The sequence below is a fragment of the Argiope bruennichi genome, chromosome 5 (assembly GCF_947563725.1).
Source record: "Argiope bruennichi chromosome 5, qqArgBrue1.1, whole genome shotgun sequence".
Taxonomy (NCBI): Eukaryota; Metazoa; Arthropoda; class Arachnida; order Araneae; family Araneidae; genus Argiope; species Argiope bruennichi.
The window spans coordinates 86014017-86039769 of NC_079155.1; the positions used below are offsets into that span (position 1 = coordinate 86014017).

The 25753-nt window shown below is 29.7% G+C and overlaps 1 protein-coding gene across 5 annotated transcripts in view; it reads left to right on the forward strand.

Moving 5' to 3' along the window:
* Nucleotides 1-13775: 13775 nt before the first annotated feature.
* LOC129968766 (nephrin-like) overlaps nt 13776-25753 on the forward strand; it is a 303539-nt gene continuing 291561 nt past the window's right edge. For 3 of the 5 annotated variants that reach the window (XM_056082996.1, XM_056082998.1, XM_056082997.1), the window contains exon 1: nt 13780-14514. In XM_056082996.1, the coding sequence (XP_055938971.1) occupies nt 14433-14514 (82 nt within the window). In that variant the 5' untranslated portion in view covers nt 13780-14432. Of the gene's footprint in view, nt 14515-25753 lie in introns of all 5 variants that reach the window. The other 2 variants (XM_056083000.1, XM_056082999.1) reach the window with 2 other exon arrangements.

Sequence of the window (25753 nt, forward strand, 5' to 3'; positions counted from 1 at the left end):
AATCCTTTTTTTTTTCTCCTCTGCAGAATTCTCATCTTGTTGAAAGTTCTATTAACGTAGCATGTCAAAGTAGTCCGAAGCCCTTAGGAAATTAACGGAAATTTAAGATTTGTCGTTGATAGAAAGAAATTTTTCTAAAAATTTTCGGGTTTTTTTTTTAGTGATAAAAATGCATGCAGGATGTCCGTGGAGCTATTGTGAGATTTAAAATAGTGATAAATTTTGAGTATGTATGTTAGAAATAATTAAGAAAAAAGAATAGAAGACAGGAAGTTTTTATTCCAAAATCTGTTTGTTTTAAATTATAATTATATTTATAATCATAAAAGATGAATTTAAAATAAAAATTATTTAAAGTGGTTCCAAAACACGATAATCTTTAAGGAAAATGTAGCCCGCTTATCACCAGAGGAAAGTTCAAATTAAAAAGACTGTTGGTAATGTGGTTTATGTTTTTAGGCAATCTAAAAAGATAACTTTTGACGGTGACCTGGTGATAAGGTCTCAGCTTCGGAACAGGAGGGTTTCAGTTTCGAGACTCGATTCCAATTAAGAACCATCATGCAAGCGGTTCTGGTGAACGTTAAATCCGTCGGAGCCAAACGCACTCCCTTTGATGTGGTGTGGAAGTAGAGGGAAGTGCCGGTTCAGGTGTCCACCTCGTCGTCTGACTGTGGTTCAGAATTACGAGATCCCACCGAAAATAGCCCGAGTGTTGCTTAAAAACGGAACGTTAATATAACTAAACTAAACTTGAAATTTGAGAATTTAACGAAATGCAATAAATGAGTTTCGTTAAATTTGCATCTAATTAAAGTGCCATGGAATAAACTAAACGCCCTCAAATTGACTCAAAAAATTTAAGTAAAATTGTTCTATGTTTGAATTTAAATGGTGAGAAGTAGATTTAATTTTATAAGTGCCTAATAAATTGAATTAAATACACGCATGCACATATATACATATATACGCATATGCATGCAAGCACGTGAACACAAACACCTGCGCATGCGCGCACACACACATACACATATATATATATATATATTCTATATTAATGTTATCTTTTATCGTTATTCGTGAATGATTTTATTTTTAAATTTACTCTACAATTTAAAATAAAAGTAAATCTATAATTTAAATTATAATATAATATTTAATGTGGAATCACCTTGTATATATGCCTAAAAATTTCAAAAGTACTTATTTTTCAAAATTATTTGGCCTATAGTGTCACAGAGTAAATTATATTGTTTAATTATTTGAACTGAAATCCACTATATATATTAAAACGAGATTTCGTTCTCTGTAAAAGAAGAGAAAATCACTCAAGAATTCTATATCAAATCGATTAAAATAAATGTCAACAAATTCTTTTAACACTTTACCGACCGGCCGTCGATTAATCGACGTTTTGTTCTCAGCGCTTACCAACCGGTCGTCGATTATTCGACGTTTGCTCCCCAGCGCTTACCGACCGGTCGTCGATTAATCGACTTTTGACCGATCTGTGGTGACTACGTTTTCCACCAATTCAGCATGCCCTGAAAAAAATTCAGCTGTCGTTCGCAGCTGAGCGGCAGCTGAGCGGGCGGTGAAATGGCATAGTATGTTCGAACCGCTACCGGTCGGTAAAGTGTTAATAATAAGTTCCAGACTGATAGTCCCTATTTTTGTTTTTGTTTTTTTAAATCTAAAAAATTACAAAGAAACTGGAGAACTTTCATCCCTTTTCGAATCATTCAGTATTGTTGGCCGTTCTTCTCACCTATATGTTTACTATTCCCAATTTAGATTTTTTTTTTCTGCCAGTTTAACCATTTGGTGTTACAACAGACCATGAGACCATTTCAAACTCAAAAAATCAGTATATAATCTAAGCCCTATACATTGGGATAGAAGAATAAAATCATCTACAAGGCGATTATAGACCTCACAGATTAGTTACCCGAAGCAATTAATTTTCTAGTGAATTTGTAATTTAACAATTGTACCAAGTCATAAACAATATATATATTCTTTGGTTCAATATTGTATTGCCCTAAGATTAAAAGATTAAACCAATTTATTTCCAGTTTTTTAAGGGCCGCGGTGTCCTGGTGGCAAAGTCTCGGCTTCGGAACTAGTGAGTTTCAGGTTCGAGACCTGATTCCACCGAAGAACGGTCGTGTAAGCAGATCTGATGCACGATAAATCCGTCTGTGCTAAACGTAACCCCGCTGGGATGGTTAGGAAGTTTGGAAGGGGTGCCAACTCAGGTGTCTTCCTCGTCATCTGACCGCTATTCAAATTTATGAGGTCCGACCCAAAATAACCCTAGGGTTGCTTTAGAATGGTACGTTAATAAAACTAAACTTCCAATTTTTAATATTTTGCTTCATTTCTATCCATTCATCTTGATGCAAAAAAATATTAAATAAAATTTTCGGATTAAATAAAAAGTCGTTCCTTTTTTTTTTTTTTTTTTTTTTTTTGCTCAGTTCCTTTTTTATTCCTCTCTTTTTGTATGAGATTTGTAAGTAACCAATTGTGGAGATTACAGCCCAACTAATCAGAAGGGGGAGGTTGGTAATTTTGGTAATTTTGCTGAGCAATGGGCGAATCTTTCTTCAAATTTCTATTCAAACTGAACTGAATAGAAATTCCCGTTTTAAAGAAACGTTTTCTAATTTCTGTATATAACTTTTAAAATTTTTTGTTTGTTCCTTTAATAAAATTCCTCTAAGTCATGTCTGAAAATAACTTTATAATATAAGTTTCATAAAAGCCTAAGAATATTCTATTTTTTATTCAAAATATGCTTTAAGAATTCACTTTATAACATTTTTACCAAGTAAATAGGTATTTCATGGCTAAATTCTATCAACAAATCAATTTAATTAAAATATTTTGCCATGGGTTATTAGATCAGTCCATACCTTTCTCATTAACGGAAAACTGAGATATGCTATTATTATCTTAATTAGGAAGCCTGAAGAAAGTATTTAATATCTTTGTTCAATTATACTTGCAGACGCTTTAATAAAATTTTTAAATATTATCTAGCAAAAGCCTATATAAGAGCATAATATAGTAATTTCATTAGCGAAAATATATTAATATCCTAGAATATTTTCCATTTTTTCGCTTTATAACTGCAGTTTTTAAAAAATTTTAATTGAATAAGAGAATAACTTGCTAATTAGCTTTAGAAAGTATCAAGATATCAAAGAGTGTTTTCCTTACGCCTCTTTACTAGCTTCAATAGTTTTCTGTTTCATTTAGTTGTTGAATAGTTATGAGAATAGAGACCATAATTTGGTCTTGTTTCTTTTAACCTTTTGGATGCGAAAGTTGATACATGCTTAGATATACTTGCCTATATCCCACTGAATATACTATATCCAAGAGAGAAAGCAAACATTAGAAACAATGTGTATGTTAATTTACTTTCAGCTGACTTTGAAAGATTCAAATATTTCATTTTTGGTAATATATATATATATATATATATATATATATATATATATATATATATAATATAATATGTAATGATATTTTAAACTTTTAATTTCAATTTAATTAATTTCCAAGATTTTATCTTAATTTAGCTCATAGTAACTTCATTCTAAAAAATATTCTCTTATTTCGTGACCCAATTCCACTTTCTCTACTTAATTAATTCAAGATAAGCTTTTTAAAACTGCTGAATCAGCTAAACGCCGATACTTTCACACGCTCGGCGTGAAGGTGTAAAAAATGTCCAGTAAGCACATTCTTTCTTAAAAGATTCCTGTGTTTCCCTTACATGTGATTGACATGCGTCAGAAATTCCTATTAGAATCTTATTAATATATTAGCACTATGAAGAAATATTTTCTCTATCAAAATCTAAGGTTATATAAGACCAGGGATAATTTATGTCGGCCCTTCTTCCCCACTTCTGCTTTGTACTGAGCTGTGGCGGACGCGCAATGTCCGTGTCTTTGCTTGTAAATAATTATGCTTTCCCGATGGATTAAAAAGAATTTAAAAAGATAAGTTTCTTCACTGTCTTCAAAACTGCATCCTGCTTCACATAAAATAATGTTATATATATATATATATATATATATATATATATATATATATATATATATATATATATATAATGTGTATGTAAGAATATTTTAAAATCTAATTTAAACATAATTAATTTCCTAATTTTAAGCTTAATTTAGCCCATATTAACTTCATTCTAAAATGTTCCCGCCTTTCCTGCTCCAATTCCACTTTCTTTTCAATTTAATAAATGCAATGGAAGCTCTGTAAAGTTGCTGACATGGACAAGTTCTCACACTCAGAGTGAAGGGATAAAAAAATTGTTGAGCTAAGACATTCTTTTAGAAGATCCTTATAATTAATTTCCTTACCTGGATAGACACGAGCTATATTATGCATATATATAATATAGCTTTAATAAACATAGGGATTTTAAAAAATAGTTATCTTTAAAAATAAAAGATTTATATATTGAATCCTAATGTGCAACCATTTCATTCTTTTATATTTCCTAGCGCTGTGTAGATTAAGAGCAAAGTATTGTTACGAAATTTCCAGGTTCGTTTGGATAGTGGGAGTTATATAGTGTGGAGAACGCTCAATCAACAGGCGACAGTAGAAAATAAAACAACGACGTTTATTTACATGAAGACACACAGGCAGCACAAAGACGACAGCTATATATAGCACAAAAGACTATTATCTTCAGCCGAGACGTGCAGCATACAACGAGACTCTACTGCAGACAGTAGCGCACAGCTTAGTTCAATACTAGCTTCACTCCGTAGCTGCTCCATTTATTTCTGGAAGGCCTGTTCTTTAGCGTCGATTCCGACTACTCTTCGACTCCACTGGTCCACGAATCCTCAGCAGCTGCAGGCTGTTCCTTTTATAGGTCTCAGGAGGCGGGGCTAGAAGCCTCTCAACCAATCAGGAACGTTCGAGGGGTATCTCGGTTCCTACTGGATGGGTCGGGAAAATTCTCGATGTTTCGGGTATAATCTATTTTGGCGCCAAAGTCTCCAAATTCGTCGCTAAATAATGGCCAAGTTTGTCGCCAAGCTCTGGGACCTCCTATGGAACAAACTATGCTGGGAAGCAGCATCACAGATTCGTAACAGTATACATCGCCATGCGAAAGGACTGTGGTCTAACATATCATCAATAACTTTGGCATTAAGGTCATATATTGAATTTTTTGCACTGGCTTGTCGCAACTTTGAGTTAATGAATTCACATTCGAATACGTAGTATAGAGAAAGTAATTGTCAAAAAATGCGGATTCGAAATTTTGATGAATCTCCAGGTTTTAGACCTCCCTAATTTCGGGGAAAAAACTTTTTGAAAACTGTCCTTCTGTCTGGGACAAATATAGCTAAAAAAACGCTTTGAGCTAGACGGTTGAAATTTGGTATACAGTCTTTCACCAAATTTGCAGATTTCTATCGAAATTTGTTTAAAATCTGATCCGAAGAAGTCCGTTTTTTCGAATGTAATGTAACATGATAATTAATTGCCAAAATACTCGTCAAGGATGACATGATAAATTTAATAAAAATGTTAAATTCATGCGAAAAGTTAATATTTGGTAACCATTGCACGCCAATGCCCTGCAATGCGTTCTCTTGCATGGCAAATTTATTAAAGAATATAGGTGTAGTTTTTTGGGCGATCACTTCCTCTGGTTTTTTATAGAAATTATAACAGGAGATATACCATTAAAAATCCTTTCCTCAGCTTCAATCTCCATTTTAAATAGAAATCAAGAAGTAAAACTCTGCTAAAATTTCTCACCTCAATAAAAATATCTGTTTGTTAAACTTAATCAATCAAATGGGTTATTTTCTGTAATCAATGCTTTTATCTTATTCAGACTGTTAAAAATTAAGTTGCATAACATGCAAATCCACCATGCATTGGGAATGGATGTGTTTTATAATAATATTGTTGCGAAATTTTCCAGGGTTCGTTTGGATAGTGGGAGTTATATGGTGAGAAGAACACTCAATCAGCAGGCGGCAGTAGAAAATGAAATAACGACGTTTATTTACACGAAGACACACAGAACGGCACAGAAGACGATTATCTTCAGCCGAGACGTGCAGCATACAAACAGCATTCACAGCAGCATACAACAGTATACACAGCAGCTCTATTCCGTCGCTGCTCCGCTAGTCCCTGGAAGACGAGTTCTTCACCGTCGCTTCCGACTACTCTTCGACTCCACTGGTCCACGACTCCAATTCACCGTCGGTCCACGACTCAATTCACCACTTCTCTGCTCTGTCACTTCCGACTTCTCCTCAATTCACCACTGGTTCACAACCAACCGCAATGGCAGGACTGCTTCCTTTTATAGGCATCAGGAGGCGGGGCTAGAAGCCTCTCAACCAATCAGGAACGTTCGAGGCTTAACTCGGTTCCTACTGGACGGATCGGGAAAACTCTCGATGTTTCGAGTATAATCTATTTTGGCGCCAAAGTCGCCAAATTCGTCGCCAAATGGTCACCAAGTTTGTCTCCAGGCTCTGGGACCTCCCATGGAACCAACTATGTTGGAAAGCCGCATCACAGGTTCGTAACAATATATCTAGATGAGATTCTTTTTGTATACAATTAAAAAAAATTCATGTTTTTATTTGGTTTCCTTTCTGTAACATGTATTTTCTGATGGTGTCTTTAAAGCGATAACGTAATAGCTCATATCTTTTTCCAAGTTCAAAAAAGTTTTAAAAACTTTGGTACAGGAGCGTTTTATATGAAATTCATTAAATACATTCCCTTTATATTCTGATATAAATGGTAACTAAGTCATCAAATATACAAATTAAAAATATGTAAAGAAATTGAAAGGAAAATGTTCTATTAACGTAAATAAATGCTGGGCTTAAAATATCTAATAAGAGACTTAACAAATCAAGATAAAAAATAATAAATTTATGAAATGTCGTTTCTTGAAAAATTAATAACTGTATACTTCGAAAGATAATCAAAGAATAAACGTTTTACTACTCAGCATTCAGCTTATTTTTTATTCCTTTCTCATGCTTTTCATCTGTGGGCGGATTGTCATTATGTTTATACGTTTATACGCAAAATGAACTTCATGGTATGCCTATTACCACAAAGGAAAAACAATTCATTAGTTTAAACATGGATATACATAATTAGTTTTCTTAAACAATGGAAATAGTTTTAATTGGCAATAACTAAACTAAACTCCGAGAATTTAAACTAAAATATTTAACGGCAAAAAATACTGTCTTTGATCTGATAGCGGCTGTCAAGTTCTCATGGATTTATGAATAAATTTCCCCCTTTACGCTAAATCAACTAACTTATAAAGTTAAGAAATTGCGAATTATATTTTATAATAATTATAATAACTATCAGAGTTCATCAACTTTTTATAAAAATGGAGATTAGGATAATGATCCCAGTTAAAATAGATACTAAGTGGCATTTAGTTTAATTGTATTTGCACGACTTTCTCTTTAAATATGCTTGTCTTAGATATCAAGTCGGTTTTCTCTTTAATTTTGAATGCTGTCATTATCATGACTATAATTCATAACTAAAGTGGAACATTTTTGCTACTTGAGATTGAAATGAGCTACGATATTAGTTTGGGAAATTCTTTTTTGGAATTTTATGATGTGATTTGCAAACCACGCAAAGACGCAAGTAATGCTCCAAGCAAATCAATAGCTCCTTTTCTTGGATAATTTTAAATGTATAAGAAAACCAGAATTTTTGTTTTCAAATAGCATAGATAAAAGAAGAATGGAACTTCTCTTAATAAGGTTAAGTTAGGATTAATAATGTTTCTTTATTATCACATTAATAGGATTTAGTTTAGCTAAGCTTAAAATTAAATGGATGTAAAATTAATATTATTGATAAGCTTTTTAATTGCATTTTAAGGTGGTATAATCATGTTTTTAATGTATTAAAATGCTTAGATGATATCAAATGGGAGAAAAATTAGAAGTTAAAATTCCATTTAATTTTTTGAATAAAAAAAATCTGATTAAAAATTTGAAAACTGTTTTCTTACTGAACATCTAACAGCAAACAAGTAACTACATGTCAAATTTGGTAGTTGATAATCCGACAATCTTTTTTGTAATCAATTTTGAACGATTACAATATCATAGATATCGCATCTAGAAATTTAGAAATAATATGTAGCACACAAGAAAAATCATGTTTAAAACGTAGTTTCTGAAGTGTTTTTTTTTATTTAGAAAGTTAACCCTTATCGTGGCAAGATTGCTTTTTTGAAGAAAAGCAATATATATATATATAATAGGTATGTATATATAAAAATCTGCAAGATAAACATTTGGGCATGTATTTTATAATAAACATACATAATTAGGGGTACAAACATAAAAATAAAATGAAACTTACCTTAGATAAACCTGAGCGGCGCATCTTGACGGTTATTTTTCACAACTGATTTAAAATTATGACAGATAAACTACTATTTTTATTTTTGAAGTATAAATAAACGTCTAGATATGTCACGTGTTTAATAAAACTAAGTTAAAAATTATTTTATAGTGGTAATATATTTTTATAAAGTTGCATGTATGGTATACTATACAAAATGAACATAAGGGTTAAAGTAATATTTTGTTTTCATGCTATGTGTAAATTTTTGAAATATATTAATCAAAAATATAGAATTGAAATCCCTGCATACAATTCATGTGCTTATCATCAGCCTTTTCACGTCTCTACTAGTAATAAGGATAATGAGTATAATTTGATATTTTCAGGGAAGATCATATGACCTAGAGCTATCGAAATGTGCATAAATACATTTTGGAAAGTGAGAATATGCATTTGGGAACAATTCTTACACACACACACACACAAACAAATTAGAATTGAGTAACTTTGCGTTTCAGTAACATTCAGTAAACTTTAATCGAGGACTTAACGTTTCCCTTATTAACATTGGAAAATATTATTCCAAAAAACTCATTTTCCATACCATTTAAAATATTTAAAAAATTGTCTTTTCAACGATACAAATTAATTATTTTGTAATTTATTTGGGGATTTTGGTAATTTTCAAAAAAATCATTTTGTATAATTTTTAGTAATGGTTTTCTTCTTTGAACTGAAGTTCAAATCCTTTTCATCATTTTGTAAAATATTTAATAACTTCATTTTCTTTTATTTTTGTATGCTAAGGAAGGAGGGTACTGTTTAATATATCTATAGTTTTTACAACAGAAATAAAGTGAAAATGCAGTATTGTGAAAATTTGAAAATAGATCATCCAAAAGTTTTGTTTTGAATAACATTACGAGGCATGGGACTTGACTGTATTAGAATGTTTTGTTAACACCGTAAACAGAAGCGATATAGGGTAATTAAAATAACAAGACTTTGACGTTTGCAACAATTTGATGCTTGAAATTTTTTTTGAAAATATCATGATCATGAAGTTATGAATATTTAATTGGAATAAGCACAAATTACATTCCTGGCGAACCCACTGGTCGCTAAAGACGGCAAGTAATAATATTTTTTATTTACAACTTTAAGGCTCAGAAATATTATTTACAAGTCGTCTTTGGCAACCACCTAGTTTGTCTTGATGCTTACCAAATTATGTTTATCTCAAAAAAGCATTTTTAAGCATCAAATTACGAAAAACATTAAAGCCGTGCTATTTCTATAACCTTACACTTGTTCTGATTATGGGCACATGACCCTTCCTGATGGAGTCGAGTCCCATCACGCCATCCCATCGAAAATTTAAATGTTAAGTTAATCTATTTAAAATCTCGTATAATCTATTGCGAAAAGTCATTTTTTTTTTTTTTTAATTTCCTCGTGGAAACTGGAAGCGTAAAATTGAATTTTGTGGAATAAGAAAATTTTTTCTTCTTTAGCTTTTAACATATTTCACGGTGAGACACCTCGTAAATGAGGATGAGGAGATTCCTGTATGGTAGTTGGTTCTCGCTAACCTTGTGAGTACACGAAAAGGTTGGGGGTCTGGCTTCTTCCATCGATGACGGAACGTACTTCCTTAGGGAAGGGTACTACAGTGACCGGCGATGACTTTGAGGACTTAACTACAGTTTCGCCAGTGCTGTTGTTGGGGCTATCAGGTCATTCAAGTGTGTCTTCCTGTGGGTCGGAGTAATCAAATTGTGATATAGTTTTTAACACTGGAAGAAAATTACGTGATTTCATATTTTCTGATACTATAAAAAGAATTTAAATTTCATCACTGCAATAAAAGCTATTGTTAAAAATTTTGTATAAAAATATTTTTAAAAAATTGAAATTTGATACTTTAAAGAGTAGTATATATAAGGTTTTCTTATTATTTTCATACTAGATATACATAAAAGGAGAACATTTTTATATTTTAAATTTAATTTCTGATTTGTTATGCTACAATAAATTGAAATACACCTATTTTAAAACTTAGAAAAAATTACTGAAGATAAATCCATGCGAAATTATCTTTAATTGTGATTATTTATAAATAATCACATTTTGACCCAAATAAATGGTCAAATGATAAAGACCATTTATTTCAATGACGTTTAAAGTTAATTTAAATATTATTACAGAAATGCACGAATCATAAGGATTGAGAATGCGTTTTATTAATTTCTTTCTTTCTTTATTGAATAATTATCAATTTTTATGTATGGATTTCTCTTTTTATTAATTACCACTAAGTGATTCTCCAAAAATTAATACTATCTCTTACTTTACACTGTTAATAAATATTTCCACCTATTTTATTCTAGAAAAATTGATGATAAAAAGACTATACTAACTGGAATAGTTTCTGTACCCATTAAATTCACACACATTATTGATTCATTTAACAAAAACGCTTATTTCATCAGAAAATTCCTAAACTTGAAAGCAATTAGAATTTAAAAGAATTAGAACTTCTATTCCTGTGATTTTTACAAATTACACTTTGATGGCATAAGAGACAACATGCTAAAAAATTTCTGGGAACTCTCTAATTAGTTTTCTAGTTGTTAGTTTTTCAGTCATATTAATTTACTAAAGTTTAATCTGTTAAAGAAACTGCTTAGGAGTATATGTTTTAGGAGTTGTGGACTCTTAAACTTTAAAACTTCATGACTTATTTTTAAAAACGCATTAAATTTATAGATCTCTATTCAAATATATTATAATATTGAAAAATATTGAGAACAAACTGCATAGTTGAATTCAATTAGCAGTTTTCAGGAGTTTTAATTTGAATAAAATTTTCAATTTTTTTAAACAGTACGTTGAGTGTTTCTTCATTTAAACATATCGTAGCAAAAACATGAGTTAGATATTTAAAAAAAATATTTTCAAAAAAAGAATGTTCTTAAAAGTGATTTGTTTTAGTAATCATCTTTTGTCTTTTATTTTGTTAGTACATGCAACAATATTTAATAGTATAAGCATAGAGCAATATTTAAAAAATGGGTTCTTTAATCGTGATTTCAAGTAAATTCACATAGACTTCAGTACTTCTTTATGATCTTTCTAATACTTGTAAAAAAAATTGTGCAGACGATATATATAATATAAATTTTTTGGTAATTGTTAAATATTGAACTTTTTCATACAATTAGTGATTTTTAATTATTAATTAATTATTAATTAATGATTTTCTTTTCTATTTGTTTCACTTTAGAGGTTTGCGACAATTTAAAAAAAAAATTGCTATTTGTATGTGCAGATACTTTTTTAAAAATTGGTTCTTTCATCTGATTTCAAACAATTTATCAATTTTGGCTTCTTTAGGATCTTTCTAATATTTATAATCAAAAATTGTTCAGAACCAAGGGATTATTTTTTATTATAGGTATCTCAATAAATTTTTCTGAATAATTATTAAAACTTAACGTTTTTTCACAAATAATTTATTAACTTATTGCGTTTCTATATGTTTCACTTTTGAGGGTTACGAAAAATATTTTTGATTGAAAGTGGCAATGGTATTGACTTATTAGGATGTACAGATATAGTATAAAAAAATTGCTTCTTTAAACTTTAGTCTTGATTTCAAACGAATGCATGAAGTTTTCGTAATTCTTCTTCTTTACGATCTTTCTAATATTTATAAGCAAAAATTATTCAGGAGAGATGTATTACTCTGATTTTTAATTTCTAGATAAATTTTTCTGAATAATTATTAAAAACCTTTTTCACAAATTACTTATTAAGGTGTTGTGTTTCTATTTGTTTCACTCTAAGATTTACAAAAAAGTTTTTTCAATGAAATTTTTTATAATATTATCTATCAGTATGTAGCAATATTCTAAAAATTTAATTCTTCTGTAATTGTTTTTTAATTCTTCTTTAATTCCGAATCGTGATTATTCCAAGTGTTTTCGCGGTTGTTGATCTTTTACTATCTGATTCTAATATTTATAAGCAAAAATTAATACGAGGTTTATCTTAATTTTAAATATTTAAATAAAATTTTCTGAATACCTGTTAAGAATTTGCATTTTTTTTTACGTATTATTAATGTAATACTTTACTGTTTGTTCCAATTTTGAGAATTTTGATGATATTTTTTAATGGAATTCAGAGAGAAATATTTCCCACTTGACAAAGAATTACAAGTGGAAAAATTTGGAACGAAATTCCACCATGTTCCCATATAGTGTACGTTTCTTTTATTATTTTTTACATGGCATTTTTATATTTATTTCTAAGTTTCTGAAACTGGGAATATCAGAAAAATATGGCCATTCAAATAAATTTCGGAGTTTTCAGATTTTCATAATTTTTAATTCTATAAGTTCTTCAAAAACTGCTTGTGAAAAAAATTAATAAATACAAAAAATTCTTTTTTACTTCGTTATTTAAGTAATTTAGTTATTTAATAAGTAAGTACTTTTTTCCATTAATAATTGCTTTAAATATTTATCATGATAGATGTGACAATTTATAAAAAATAATATTGAAAATAATTTTTAGTTTTATTTAAAAAAAAAAAAACTTTCCAAATAACTGAGAAGACTATAAATAAAACTATTAGTTTAAAGTAAGAAGTTCTATTAAGGAAATCAATACAGCAAATTTTTAAAATTATTTATTTCACTTGTTATGTTTCCAACTCCATAAAGCCTTCTTTTACCTCCTAATTTCATAAATTTTAGATTGTACTACAGAAAGAATACTTAACTGGATTGGGAATTTTAAATAAATAAATATTTCTTAACTCTGCAGTGTATTATTATGCGATTTTGCATTCAATGGATGCATTGGGTTTCTGCTGATTTTATTCGGTTTAATTAAACCTTAAATGCATAAAACATCAGCACTCACGTTTAAATTAGCACTTTATTTCCATTAGGTTTTTTTATTCAAAAATTTATTCTTCCAATTACTTTTATTGATTTTTAACGAATACTGGGGTTCAACGACTTCTTCTCTTTGATATGAATGAACACCTTACGTTTAACAGAAAAGAAAACAAACAAAATAAAAAGAAAATAAATCATTTTCAGCAACACCCGCATTATCTTTGTTACTAGAATGAGTCGCATCTCTCTGTTTGAAGGCCGGTTTTGGAATAATTATTTTGCGTCGCCTCAAGCCCGCTTGGCGTCGCTGCTTTACAGTGAATCAACTTGTCACCAACCATCTCTGCTGTGTTTTCCCAGGACCAAATAACACTGCGCCCCCCATTCCCAAATCGGACCTACATCTAACATAGCAGAGTAGCCATGCCGCAACAAATCTGTCCAAAGTGTAACGTTTAGGTTAAGAATCAACATCGGCTTTTTGTTTTCTTATTATTCGAATATCACTCACCGAATTTATCGTGTGAAAGGTTAGATTTCATAACACCACGGTTCTGGCCGGGCTTTAATGGTTGATTTAAAGACCAACAGAGGGCGCTGGGTATCTAGCATTGCGTCGCTGTGAAGTCAACTTCTCCGCAAGATTAGTTCAGGGCCGCACGCAGAAGCGGCAAAGTGTTGAACCTCAGAACTGTGGCAACTGGCAACCCGGCGGTAACCCCCACCGTCAAGGAATACAAGTGTGTTTGTGTGTTCTCTGTAAACATCAAATGTGTGAAAAATCGAAACTAAAACTTGGCTTTGACCTTATAAACAAGTCAAAAAGGCCACGGGATTGATATATAACTTTCCAATTTTCTGTATAAAAGAAGATTGTGTTTTTCTCCCACCCCCCCATCGGATTGTATACATACTACATAAGCATAATACATATATAAAAAAAAAGAATTCCGAAGTATGATTCTGCATCACCGGGAACCGTATTTATATTCGCTACTGTGTTAGTTTTTGTAGGAGGTGTGTGAGGATTCTTCTCCAGTTAACTTCTTCAATAATTCTGTACCAATTTTTCGATTCGATCTTCATTAGATTGATGGAACTTTGATGATATTTTTCTTCAAAATGAAGAGAGCGTTTTCATGGAAGTGTATACTAATCATCGCAGTTTGCTGCGCCGGTGTTAAAGGTCAGTCTATTATTTTCTTTTCATTTTAATTCCCTTTTAATTTAAATCTGTTTTGTTCCTTTAGATTTCTAAAAGCATAATAGAGATTTAAATAATATCTTGGACTGAATTGGTTTAAAGTGTTTCTTCATTATGTAGTAATAAAGAAAAAAGATAGATTTTATTAATATTTCCAATTTGTTTTAATTTCGTCGAATAGTTTATTACTTTAACCTCATATCAGATGAAATATTTAATAAATAAATAGAAATTCTACGAACTTTGAACAAATTATTCATTTGTAAAATCTCCATAATCGATTATTTCCTTTATTCCTTATTAAATTATTGATAATATTTATTGATACATATTTGTACAGTTTTTATTGATAAAGTTTACGAAATCTCCACTGTTTAAAAAAATTAACGATCATCTGGTAAAGTTACGTTGTCAGGCATGCTGTATAAAATATTTATTGCAAATCTTTTATGTTTATTATAAACTATTATAATTTAAATTTAAAATAAATTTCTTAATGCTATAAAATAAATTATTTTATAACATTAAGAAATTAAAAGTAGTTTTTATGTCTGATAATGATATTGAGATTTAGTAAAAGAGTTTGAATATTCTTAGTAAATATCATATTTTTAATTAATATATATTAGATTTAATTAATTTATATTTAATTCAATATATATTAGATTAATGAACATTTTCTTTCCATTTCCAAGTAGAATTAACAAGCTAGTCGGGTTATACAAAATATGAAATTTTTATTAGTTTTTATTAGAGTATCAAGCAAATAAGCAAAAAAAAGGCTACTTTGTGATTTTGTCCGAATTATAAATATTGCTTTATTTTAAATCATTTGATAAAACATTTAACTTAATTTAGTTCTCTATAAAGAATTAATGGTTTGGGTATATGTGCTAAAAGAACATCTTTTTTAATTGGCACTATTTTCGTAATTGCTTCAGCTCTTTTTCTTTTTAAAATTTAAATATATCCTCCATTATCTGCATGTAGAAACCCATTGTTGAATTTAATAGACTTATTTAGAATAATTTATTTTGATAAAGGTATTTGCAAACTATTTATATACTTTCCATATGATTCTGTGAAAGCCGAACAGCTCTCAAGATTTAACAATTTTGATAATAAGAATTTCTCATCGCCTTCTATGTGAACATTATTTTTATAAATATTTTTTTTTTTTTTGCTAGATGAAGATATCTGGAATACGCCTGATAATTTTATACTCTGATGAAAATAATATTAAAAAATATATATACTTTAAACTATAGAAGTAATATTTTGCCATACCTTATTTTCATTCTATAATTATTTTTCAAAATAAACAATCTGGACTTATTCTCAAATCTGAATTGTATGCTGGACATTACCGTATAATAATTTTATTAAAACAAATAACTTTTAATTCCGAACTAGTTCAGTATCAGTATCTTTAGTAGTATCAGTATATACTGTTAACTACTAAAGCGTAACAAAAATCATAGCATAAATTCTAACGCTTTGATCAACTCTTTATTCTCTCTTGAAATGAAATAACAACATTTTGTAGATACTTTTAACTTTAAAAAGCCTTAATTTCTTATTTGCGTTAGTATTTTACTTGTTTAACTTAACTAGAATAGTAATAATTTTTTTATTGTTTTCACTGAAATACACTTTTTGGCATCAATCAATCATTGCTTTTTAAAATTTAGCTGGTATTTTGACATCACGGCGTTAACTTTTAATCACCGAATTGAACTTTTAATTTAACGAAATTAGAATTTACCACTAGAATGCATTTAAATTTTGCAAATTATTATAAAACGCCTATATTTACTTTAAATTTCACTATATAGTATCTTAATTAAAAACATTCAGTGTTAAAAAAATATCGAATTCCATTCTTTATTTTATTCCTTCGTTTTTGTTTTCCTTTTCACTCAAGAAATGATTTTTGTAATTAAAGAATGCTGAATGCATTTAATAATTGCATTGTCCCATCCGAAATCAGGAAAAAAATTAATTCATATTATTTTTATTATTAAAATGGCAATTTCCTTTGCAAATGCTCGTATTTTGAAAGTCATCTTTTCTATGCCTAAAGGGTGCCTCTAGACAAAGCACCAGCGTGAGAGAGAAGAGAATATCTGAGAAAATTTTAGAAAAAAAGAAAACATTCATCCTTTGAAAAAATCTTGTGCATCCCAGAACCAAAATGTAGGAAAATGAGGTGTTCCATTATTCATTTTTTGCACGACAAGATCCCCTAAGAAAGCCTAAAAGTGGGGGTGGGCGATGAGTCGAGATATGCGGCTTTCCGTTTGGTACACCCCCACCTTCCGACACTCAAAGAAATTGTACAGAAAGATCGTTTGGTTTCCTGCCCCTGATATATAAGGGGTGGAATTGGGAAAGAAAAAAGTCGTCTGAAAAAAAAATACAGAAAAGGGAAACCTACCCTTTAAATGGGGGTGGGATCCCTTCCTTCCCTTTCCTTGTTGCGCGCGTGATCCTTAATAGACGTTCTATGTGGGGGAGAGAATTGGGTGACCCCCGTTCTGAAACCACTATCTTCGGGGGGAAATTAAATTAACTTTTTGTCCAACTTTTTTTCTGGAGAAGTGAAAAGTTGCTTCCATTTTAGTGGAATTTATGTGTTCCTCCTTTTGTTTTTTTATTCATCCCCCCCACCCTTATTGTAGTGTGGTATGTTCTTTTTTTTCCTCCCCTGGAAATATCGTTGTGGTTTGGAATCTTAAATTTTTGAAGGGGATTGTTCTCTGAAATAACGCATGCAAATGAAATATTTATTTAAATTCCACATGGATGGGGGAAATACTTTACGAAAGAATTTCAGTGCAAATTGTGCTACAAACGAACAATCGTGCCGGTAAATATCAATATTTTAAGTATTTGCATTTTATTTGTTTTTAATAAGTAATTGGAATACAGTTACTCAACATTTAATATTGCAATAAAGTTATTAATTTAACAGCATTATTTACACTACAATAAAGTTTTAATTTAACATCTTTATTAACACTGCAATAAAGTTATTCATTTTCTGTAAACAATATCAGAGTTTGATCCATTGAAGATTATTTAGTTAATAAATATTTGCTATAATATGTTCTTAATGAATTAAAATGACTGATATATGTATGATTTATATTATGCAATTCCCACATTGAAATTTATGATTATCAGGATTAGGTTTAGAATTAAATTTATTATCATTTATCAACCTGAGAAATATGTAAAACTTCATATCAGGAAATGCCTCAAGGCATCTGTTCAAGATTTTTTACTTTAAAATAAAGAGAAAGGACTTTTTCAAATAGCTTAATTGAATGATATTTTCCATTATGCCCTTTCCGTGTCAAAGACTTTTCATAATGTCGTCCATAATCGGTGCGAGGATCATTTTCAATATCTATTTCCTCCAACAATGTTTGGCGCTGTTATCTTCATTTAACAGCAATAAAAAAAATGAAATACTACGGGGTTTTTTTGTGTTTAATACTTTCGTTTTGCAAAGAAGAAACTCCTCAATTATTTGCCAGGCCGTTCAAAATTGTTTTAATCGTCGAAGAACTTCATACAGGTTTGGCTAAATGCTCTGAAAAAGTCATCGGCAAAAGAAAACGTGTATAGGCTTAAGGGAGAGAAAAGTCAATAAAGAAAAAAAGTTTTTTTTCTTTTACTTTTTTTTTTGTCAGTCGACGTAACCGTCTTCTCAGTGATGTTTACGCCTCTAGCTATTTCTCACATCTGCCGGTGGATTTGGCTGTGTCACGCCAAGCAGTCGGTTTCTCAGCATAGGAAATTTCAGTTTTCACTGGCTGGAGTTATTTATGATTCCTGTCAATTTGGCGCTTCTATGTGGTTCCTGGCAGTCGAAATGTAAATGAGTTATAAAACTTTCTTCCGTGAGAGTAGAAAACATAGAATAGGACGTCGATAATCCGGACAAATTGAAGTTCCGGATGTCTTGAATTATTCGGGATTGTTCCGCTTTTTTGTTTGTTTGGAATTCCATTGAAATGTTCCCATTTGTTCCATATTTCCCATCTATGCCCTTAGATATAATTTTTTTAAAAATTTTAGCTCTTGAAGAATGTTTCTTACTAATTTTTACTGCACAAATCATATTGCTGCCATATTTTACCGAAAACAGTAGCTGTTCGGCGTGATCATTCCTATGAATGTTGTTATTTCGCGCTATACGAAGGCTCGTGCTGTTGTTAATGAATACTATCATTCATACATCCCAGCATGAGAAATTTTCGAAACTGACGTTCAAAAATGTCTTTCGATTAGAGAAATTTGCAATAATTGGCACGTTGGAAACTTCAATATGGTATCCAACTTTCGATATGGAAATAAGATTAATATCTTTCTCCCGAGAGGAAGTATAGAGCTTAGAACAGGGTGTCGATAATATGAAAGAATTGAAGTGCCTATTGTCTTGCATTATTCAAGATTGTTACGCTTTTTTATTTGTTTCGAATTCCAAAGAAATGTTCCCAATTATTCCATGTTTCCTATCTATTCCGTAGAAAAATCTTTTAAAAAAATATTAGCTTCTGATAAATGTTTCTTCCCATTTTTTTACTATACAAATAATACCGTTGTCATATTTTACCGAAAAAAGTAGCTGCTCATTGTGATCATTCCTACAAATGTTATTATTTCTCATTTTACGGAGGCTCGGGCTGTCATTAATGAACACACTATCATCATATATCCCGGCATAAGAAATTTTCGAAACTGACCCTCAGAAATTTCTTTTGATCATAGAAATTTACAATAATTGATACTTTGGGATGCCAATGTGGTATCCAACTCTCGATATATAGATAAGATAAATAAGTTCCTTCCTAGAACGTACAGAGCATAGAGCAGAGCATCGATAATTCGGACAAATTGAAGTTCCAAATGTCTTGTATTATTTGGGATTGTCCCGCTTTTTTATGTAAAGCTTTTTTTTTACTTGAAAAAATGTCATGTATTTGTCCCGAATTCCGATGAAATGTTCCATGTTTCCCATCTATTCCGTAGATAATTTATTAATGAATCCACTGGTATCATTTATCCCAGCATGAGAAATTTTCGATTTCACTGGCTAGAGAAATTTGAAATGGTTGGCACTTCAATGCGGCATCCAACCCTCGATATGGAACTAAGATAAATAGCTTTTTTCTGAGAAAATACAGACTATAGAGCAGAGCGTCGATAATTCAGAAAAACTGAAGTTCAGGACATTTAGGATCATTCGAAATTGTACCGAGTTTATTTTTTTATTTGTTCGGGCTTGAAAAAAATTATATGGATTTGTTCCGATTTCGATGACGATTTCCGACGATTTGGAATGAGATGCCACAGATGTTTTCAGTTTAATTAAATATAATCTTTAAATTAATCATTAAAGAATGCTTCACCTCTACTTTTATTACGCAAATCATAATGCTACTTCTATAAATAAACTTTACTCCTTTTTTTATCTTATAAAATGGTGCAAACTGACCGTTCCTTTCCTTTCCCAAGTTCTCATTTGATATTTTTAACAATGCAATAACCCCTTTTCGGTGCCTAAAAGCATAGTAAGACTTGCATAATATTGCTATCACTAAACATATTTATTTTACTTCTATTTACAATAAAATAATACATAACTGAGTGATGAACTTTCAAGAGGCCTGAACGCCGAATTAAGCTTTCCTGCCTTTTTGTGGGTCTTTCTTTTCTGCTCTTTTCTCCGACCCCTCATCTATGCAGCCACTGGGGTCCAGGTTCACCTTTGACCTCCCACTTCTGTTGCTAGAATTGGCGAAATATCCTTCATTTGAGCAACATTTATTGTCATTACAATTCTACAACATATTTTACCGATTAATATAAGTATAATGCGATAATTTTTGGCCAAAGTTTTTAATTCTCGTTATATATATAGGCTCACGCTGCTAACGGATCTGTCGAGAATGTAAATCCTGATGGATTAGTTGTGATTACCCCCCGTTTTTGACCCTGACCCTACTTTACAGCCCAATCTTCACAAATATTTACAAATTTCAGGTCAACTTATGAAAATTTGAAATCATTAATTTAATTCTGCTGTAATCTTTGGTTTATTGAACTTCCCAATACCATTGTCTTATTGGGTTCGATTAAAAATGCCACCGCCCATTGCAATAATCAATTAGAAAAAAATGGCGTTTAACAGCATCTTATTGAGGAATTAGGTTAAAAGAATATTGTATATAAATGGTTTGAAACATATATATATATTTCTTATCCAAATAAATGTAATCATTTTGTAGATCAATTGGTCTATTTATATATAGATGGAAAATCGGTTGGGTTATTCAGATTATTTAGATGTTATTACATTATTTACATGTTATATCATCTGAATGCAAATAGTATATATGATTGAGGAGAAAGCTTTTCAGTTTTAGAAAATGATCTAAAATTGTATGGAAAATATTAATATCTAAAGTTCATCAAAGTCGGAACATATGTTAAAAATTTCTCAATTAATATAGTATTGAACTCTAGATTTCTTTCTTCTGTTGCACCAAAATATGCTCGATTTAAGTTTCAATTGGTTTGTGTCTATGAAGAATTTAAACCATTTAAATACTGTAAAAGCATCAATTTTCTAATAAAAAATTCTATAATTTGAATAACTGCTGTGTTTGGTTCAGTGCTCGGATGAAGAATCATTCTGAAATTTTGATATCTAAATTTTATTTATTTCTTTTTTCAAGCTTAACAGTTTAAGTTTTAATGACTATATTCCATCAATTAAGATATTCTAAATATTTTAATGCTTTCATGTTATCTTTATTAAAAAGAGTGTTTTTTCTTAATAATTTTACTATTGAGATTTTTTTTTTTTTTAAGTAGCCTTATTTCATTCAATAACTCGTTGAGAAACGCACTCTTAGTTTTTCTTAATCACTTCAGAATGACTTATTTCATTCTTTCTTTGAACTTATCAATAGTTTTTTTCCCCGTTTCTTACACCTAATTTAATGTCCAATTAAGTGACACTAGTTTCTTCACATGAGAACCAACTAATTAGTCTGAAGATATCATCACTTCTTTTCTAAAATTAGACCCTAATTATCTTCATTTTTTTAAAATTCTTTTTTTTTACTCTCCCAGCTTCGAAACGTAGAAAAAAAGAAATTCCTATTTTTACCACACAGGACAGTGAAGGAATATGTATTATATTTCGTTGCGTGCGAAAGCCAAGGCTGTGGCAATCATTTCTGCCCATCTACCCAGACTAACAGAGGGAGAAAAAAAATAACAAAATCCATTTTTAAAGTCAGATAAATGATATCTAACGAAATAGGAAAGGTCATACAGTATGCGCTGATTATTTTTCTTGTGGAAATGCTATACACCCTCATTGCCAAAAAAAAAAAAAAAAAAACTGGAGCAAAGAATACAAGATGGACGGAAAAAAAACTGAATCTTAACATCCAAAAACTGCTAGAAGAATACCATCTCGAGTGCCACCAAATCACGGAAACCTCCAGAAAAAACAAATAACTGGCTATTTTTTTCTTATATCTTCTTGGCAATCCGTTGCCTGAACAGTAAGCCACTGTATTAGGCTCATATTACGTATTTCTAAGTTGACTCTTTCCTCCAGCCAGCCAGCTGAAATTTCGCTGTCCACACATATTCATTTATGCGTTCCACGCGTTATAGTTATGGTTGTTATTTCTCACACTGCATAGCGTAGGTTTCCTTCTGATAATGGCGAGGAATATTTTTTGCTGATGGTAGTACGTGAGGTGAAAGTCAGCAATGGGTTGATCGCAATTTGTTATGCTTATATTCCTTATGTTGTCGCCAGGCTTTTCTTACCAGCAATATTCATATCCGTGGGTTGGCTAGAAGTCTATGAACATGTGCATTGATGCCTTCCTTGTTTGAGAGATATCATAAGTTATGATACAGATTGTAATTTTTTTATGAGCCTATTTTACAACATGTAACGATTTGTTTTGTGGTAAACTTAATATTGATTGCCATGTATATGATGGGAAGTTTGATAAAAATTTGAGGTGTAACGATAATAAAAATTTGAACTTTTGATAAAAAGTTGAGATGTAACGATAATAAAAATTTGAATTTTTGATAAAAAGTTGAGATGTAACGATAATAAAAATTTGAAGTGTAACGATAATAAAAATTTGAATTTTTGACAAAAATTTCATATGTAACTATAATTAAAACTTGAATTTTTGACAAAAATTTGAAATGTAACGATAATAAAAATTTGAATTTTTGACAAAAATTTGAAATGTAACGATAATAAAAATTTGAATTTTTGACAAAAAACTGAGATGTAACGATAGTAAAAATTTGAATTTTTGACAAAAAACTGAGATGTAACGATAGTAAAAATTTGAATTTTTGGTATACTTAATATTGAATGCCATGTATATGGTTGGAAGTTTAATAAATTTCATATCAAATTTCTCATAATTTTCATATCAAATAGGGTTTGTTACAATTTTATGAAAATGTGATTTATTTAAAAGATATAATAAGAATAATATACTGATACAAATCCCTTTTTAAATACTTTTATAATACCTAAAATTGTATTTATTCATTGATTTATTGATGATATGGTTGAAAATTTAACTTCGAACTATTATTAACCGACTTGGCATCTATTTCTGTTGTATAAAAGGCATTTCTTTGGGATTAATGGAAATATTTTCCCTACAGTGGGTTGTCCAAATAAAATCTTGAAGTTACATTAGCATAATATTGGCAAAGGACTACTTTAATATTATTGTCTCACCATTTTCATATAATATTATTTATTTATAAAATTTATATATCATATAAAAATGTAATAATAATATCTTAAAATATCAAAATAAATAATATCATAAAATTTTTTGGTATTATTTATTTTTATTAATTATTTTCTAAATATTATTAGTTCTAAATTTTATTTAATGAAATAATTAATTCAATAATGATTTGGTAATATTAATATTTAATTAATGTGTTCACATATGATTAACCAAATTAATTATTAATCAAATATAATTAAATTAATGATAATATATCATAGTCATAGTTTATTACTAACCAAAATGGATTTTAGAAAGCAAATTTATTAGAAGACTAAACTATTATTTAAGAACTCTTTGGTTAGCAAAGAATTTTTTAAGTCTGATCTTAGGCATAACGGGAAACGCTTGTGAATAAATCATAAAAGTTTAAGCCATGAATAATTTTTTAATATTTATTGGAGTCGTGTGCCCCTAAAAGTAAATCGTTGAGGCAAACAGGATCGAAAACATAATTAATCCACGCACGTTCAAAGCAGCTGCAAAATTTTCTGCACTACGTGGATATCGTCATTCTAGACTTCTCTGCGGTCTCATAGCCAGATGTTTGAATTTAAAATAAAATAATAAAAGGATGAAAAAAAAATTACAAAATAAGTTAATGCATGATCGGTTTCGATAAACTCTACAATTGCGTTAAAATAAACTCTTTGTTTAGTTCACTTAATAATGTTTTGGAAAACTTTCATGATCTTCGTTTAACTTTAAGTATCCACATAAAAAAGACGATACTTCAAAACGAGATACTTTTTCTTTACAATAAACCAAACATTATGATTTTATAATTAGTTGTCTGGGAAAAAATCATACAGACAACTGTATGATTTTTTTTTATTTCAATTTATTGGAGCAATATGATGTCCTACAAGTTAAAAAAATACTTAATAATATTTTTAATCTCAGAATTAATATCATTTTTGAGTTTCAAATTATCTAACATTTGATTAATCATTTTCTCATATTTTATTTAGAATTTACTTTCTCTTGTCCTATTAATTCATTTTTAATATAATTATTAAGAAAAAATGATATTGAAGTGCATTGTCTAGAATTAGTTTGATCCTTATCCTTATGTCTTTCAATTAATTGTAATATGATAATTTTTTTATATTTATATGGTTATTTTTAGGGAGAATAGAAATATTTAGAAACACGTGATTAGATTTCATTTGAAAAGAAAAATGTATTTTAAAAACAAACTGTTGAATCCAATGTATTGTTTTAGCATTCAATAATGCAATAGTGTTATTCTTTTTCTACTATCTTTATTAAAAGTGGAATAATGTCGAAATTGATGGTTTTTTACATTTAAATATCTTATTTCCAATTTAAGGTTTTAAAGGGAATCCATAAACGATTTCAAGTGAATATTCACATGGAAAAATTAACGTGATTTCAAAATTACTTAAACATTGCTTTAAAAACTTTATTTAACATGATTTGTTTCATGTCTGTGAAAATGGAATTATTTATGGATTTTGTACAAGCTTTCAGTACTAAATAGAAATATAAGAATTCCGTGAAATTGGAAAATTCCTACACTTGTATGTCCTTGAGGACAATACAATATTTTAATATTTTAAAAATATAATTATCAGTTAATCGACTGAATTAATTATTATTTAATTCTGAGAAATTGTTGCAACATTTCTTTCTATATTGTTTATTTAAATCCAAAAATAGAAAATAATTAAAATAAAAAATTCTACTTAGCTATACACAGGACATCCATTTTTTAGGTAGTTAAAACAGTTTTCTTTAATTTATTTCAAAATCTGCAATAGTCACGGATGAGTTACAGAATATCGTTTGACTTTTGTCTCCTGTTGTACTTGGAATGGAACCACCTGCATGCCTGCGATCAACGTTACTCCCCGATGTTCGCCTCACCTCCAGGCATCATAGGCACGAGGGAATCCTAATCAGGAACGGATCGTCAATTACCTGTTTCTACTTTTAGCGGAAGTTTCTTTTTTAACAGCGTTCCTCAACTGCTCTACTGCAATGGCTTATAAAAAAGTTCATTTCGAACATATCGTTCGTTACTCCGTCATTCATTTTTTTTATCTGTACGAGAGGCATGTGTTCTCGCATCGTAAATTGCAATCACTGAAAAAAGCTTTAGAGACTCGTGTTACAAATGTTTAAAAAAAATGGGTTTAATGAAGAAAAAAAATATACCATTCAAAAATTATTTATATAAAATTTAATATGGATTTGAATTGATTTTCAGATTTATTGTTATTTTTATAATATATTTGATTCGATTTTCAATAGGGATAAATTAATAGTAATTTTCGTTGTTTGATATTCAAAATTTAAATTATATATAAGACAAAATTTATATCAGC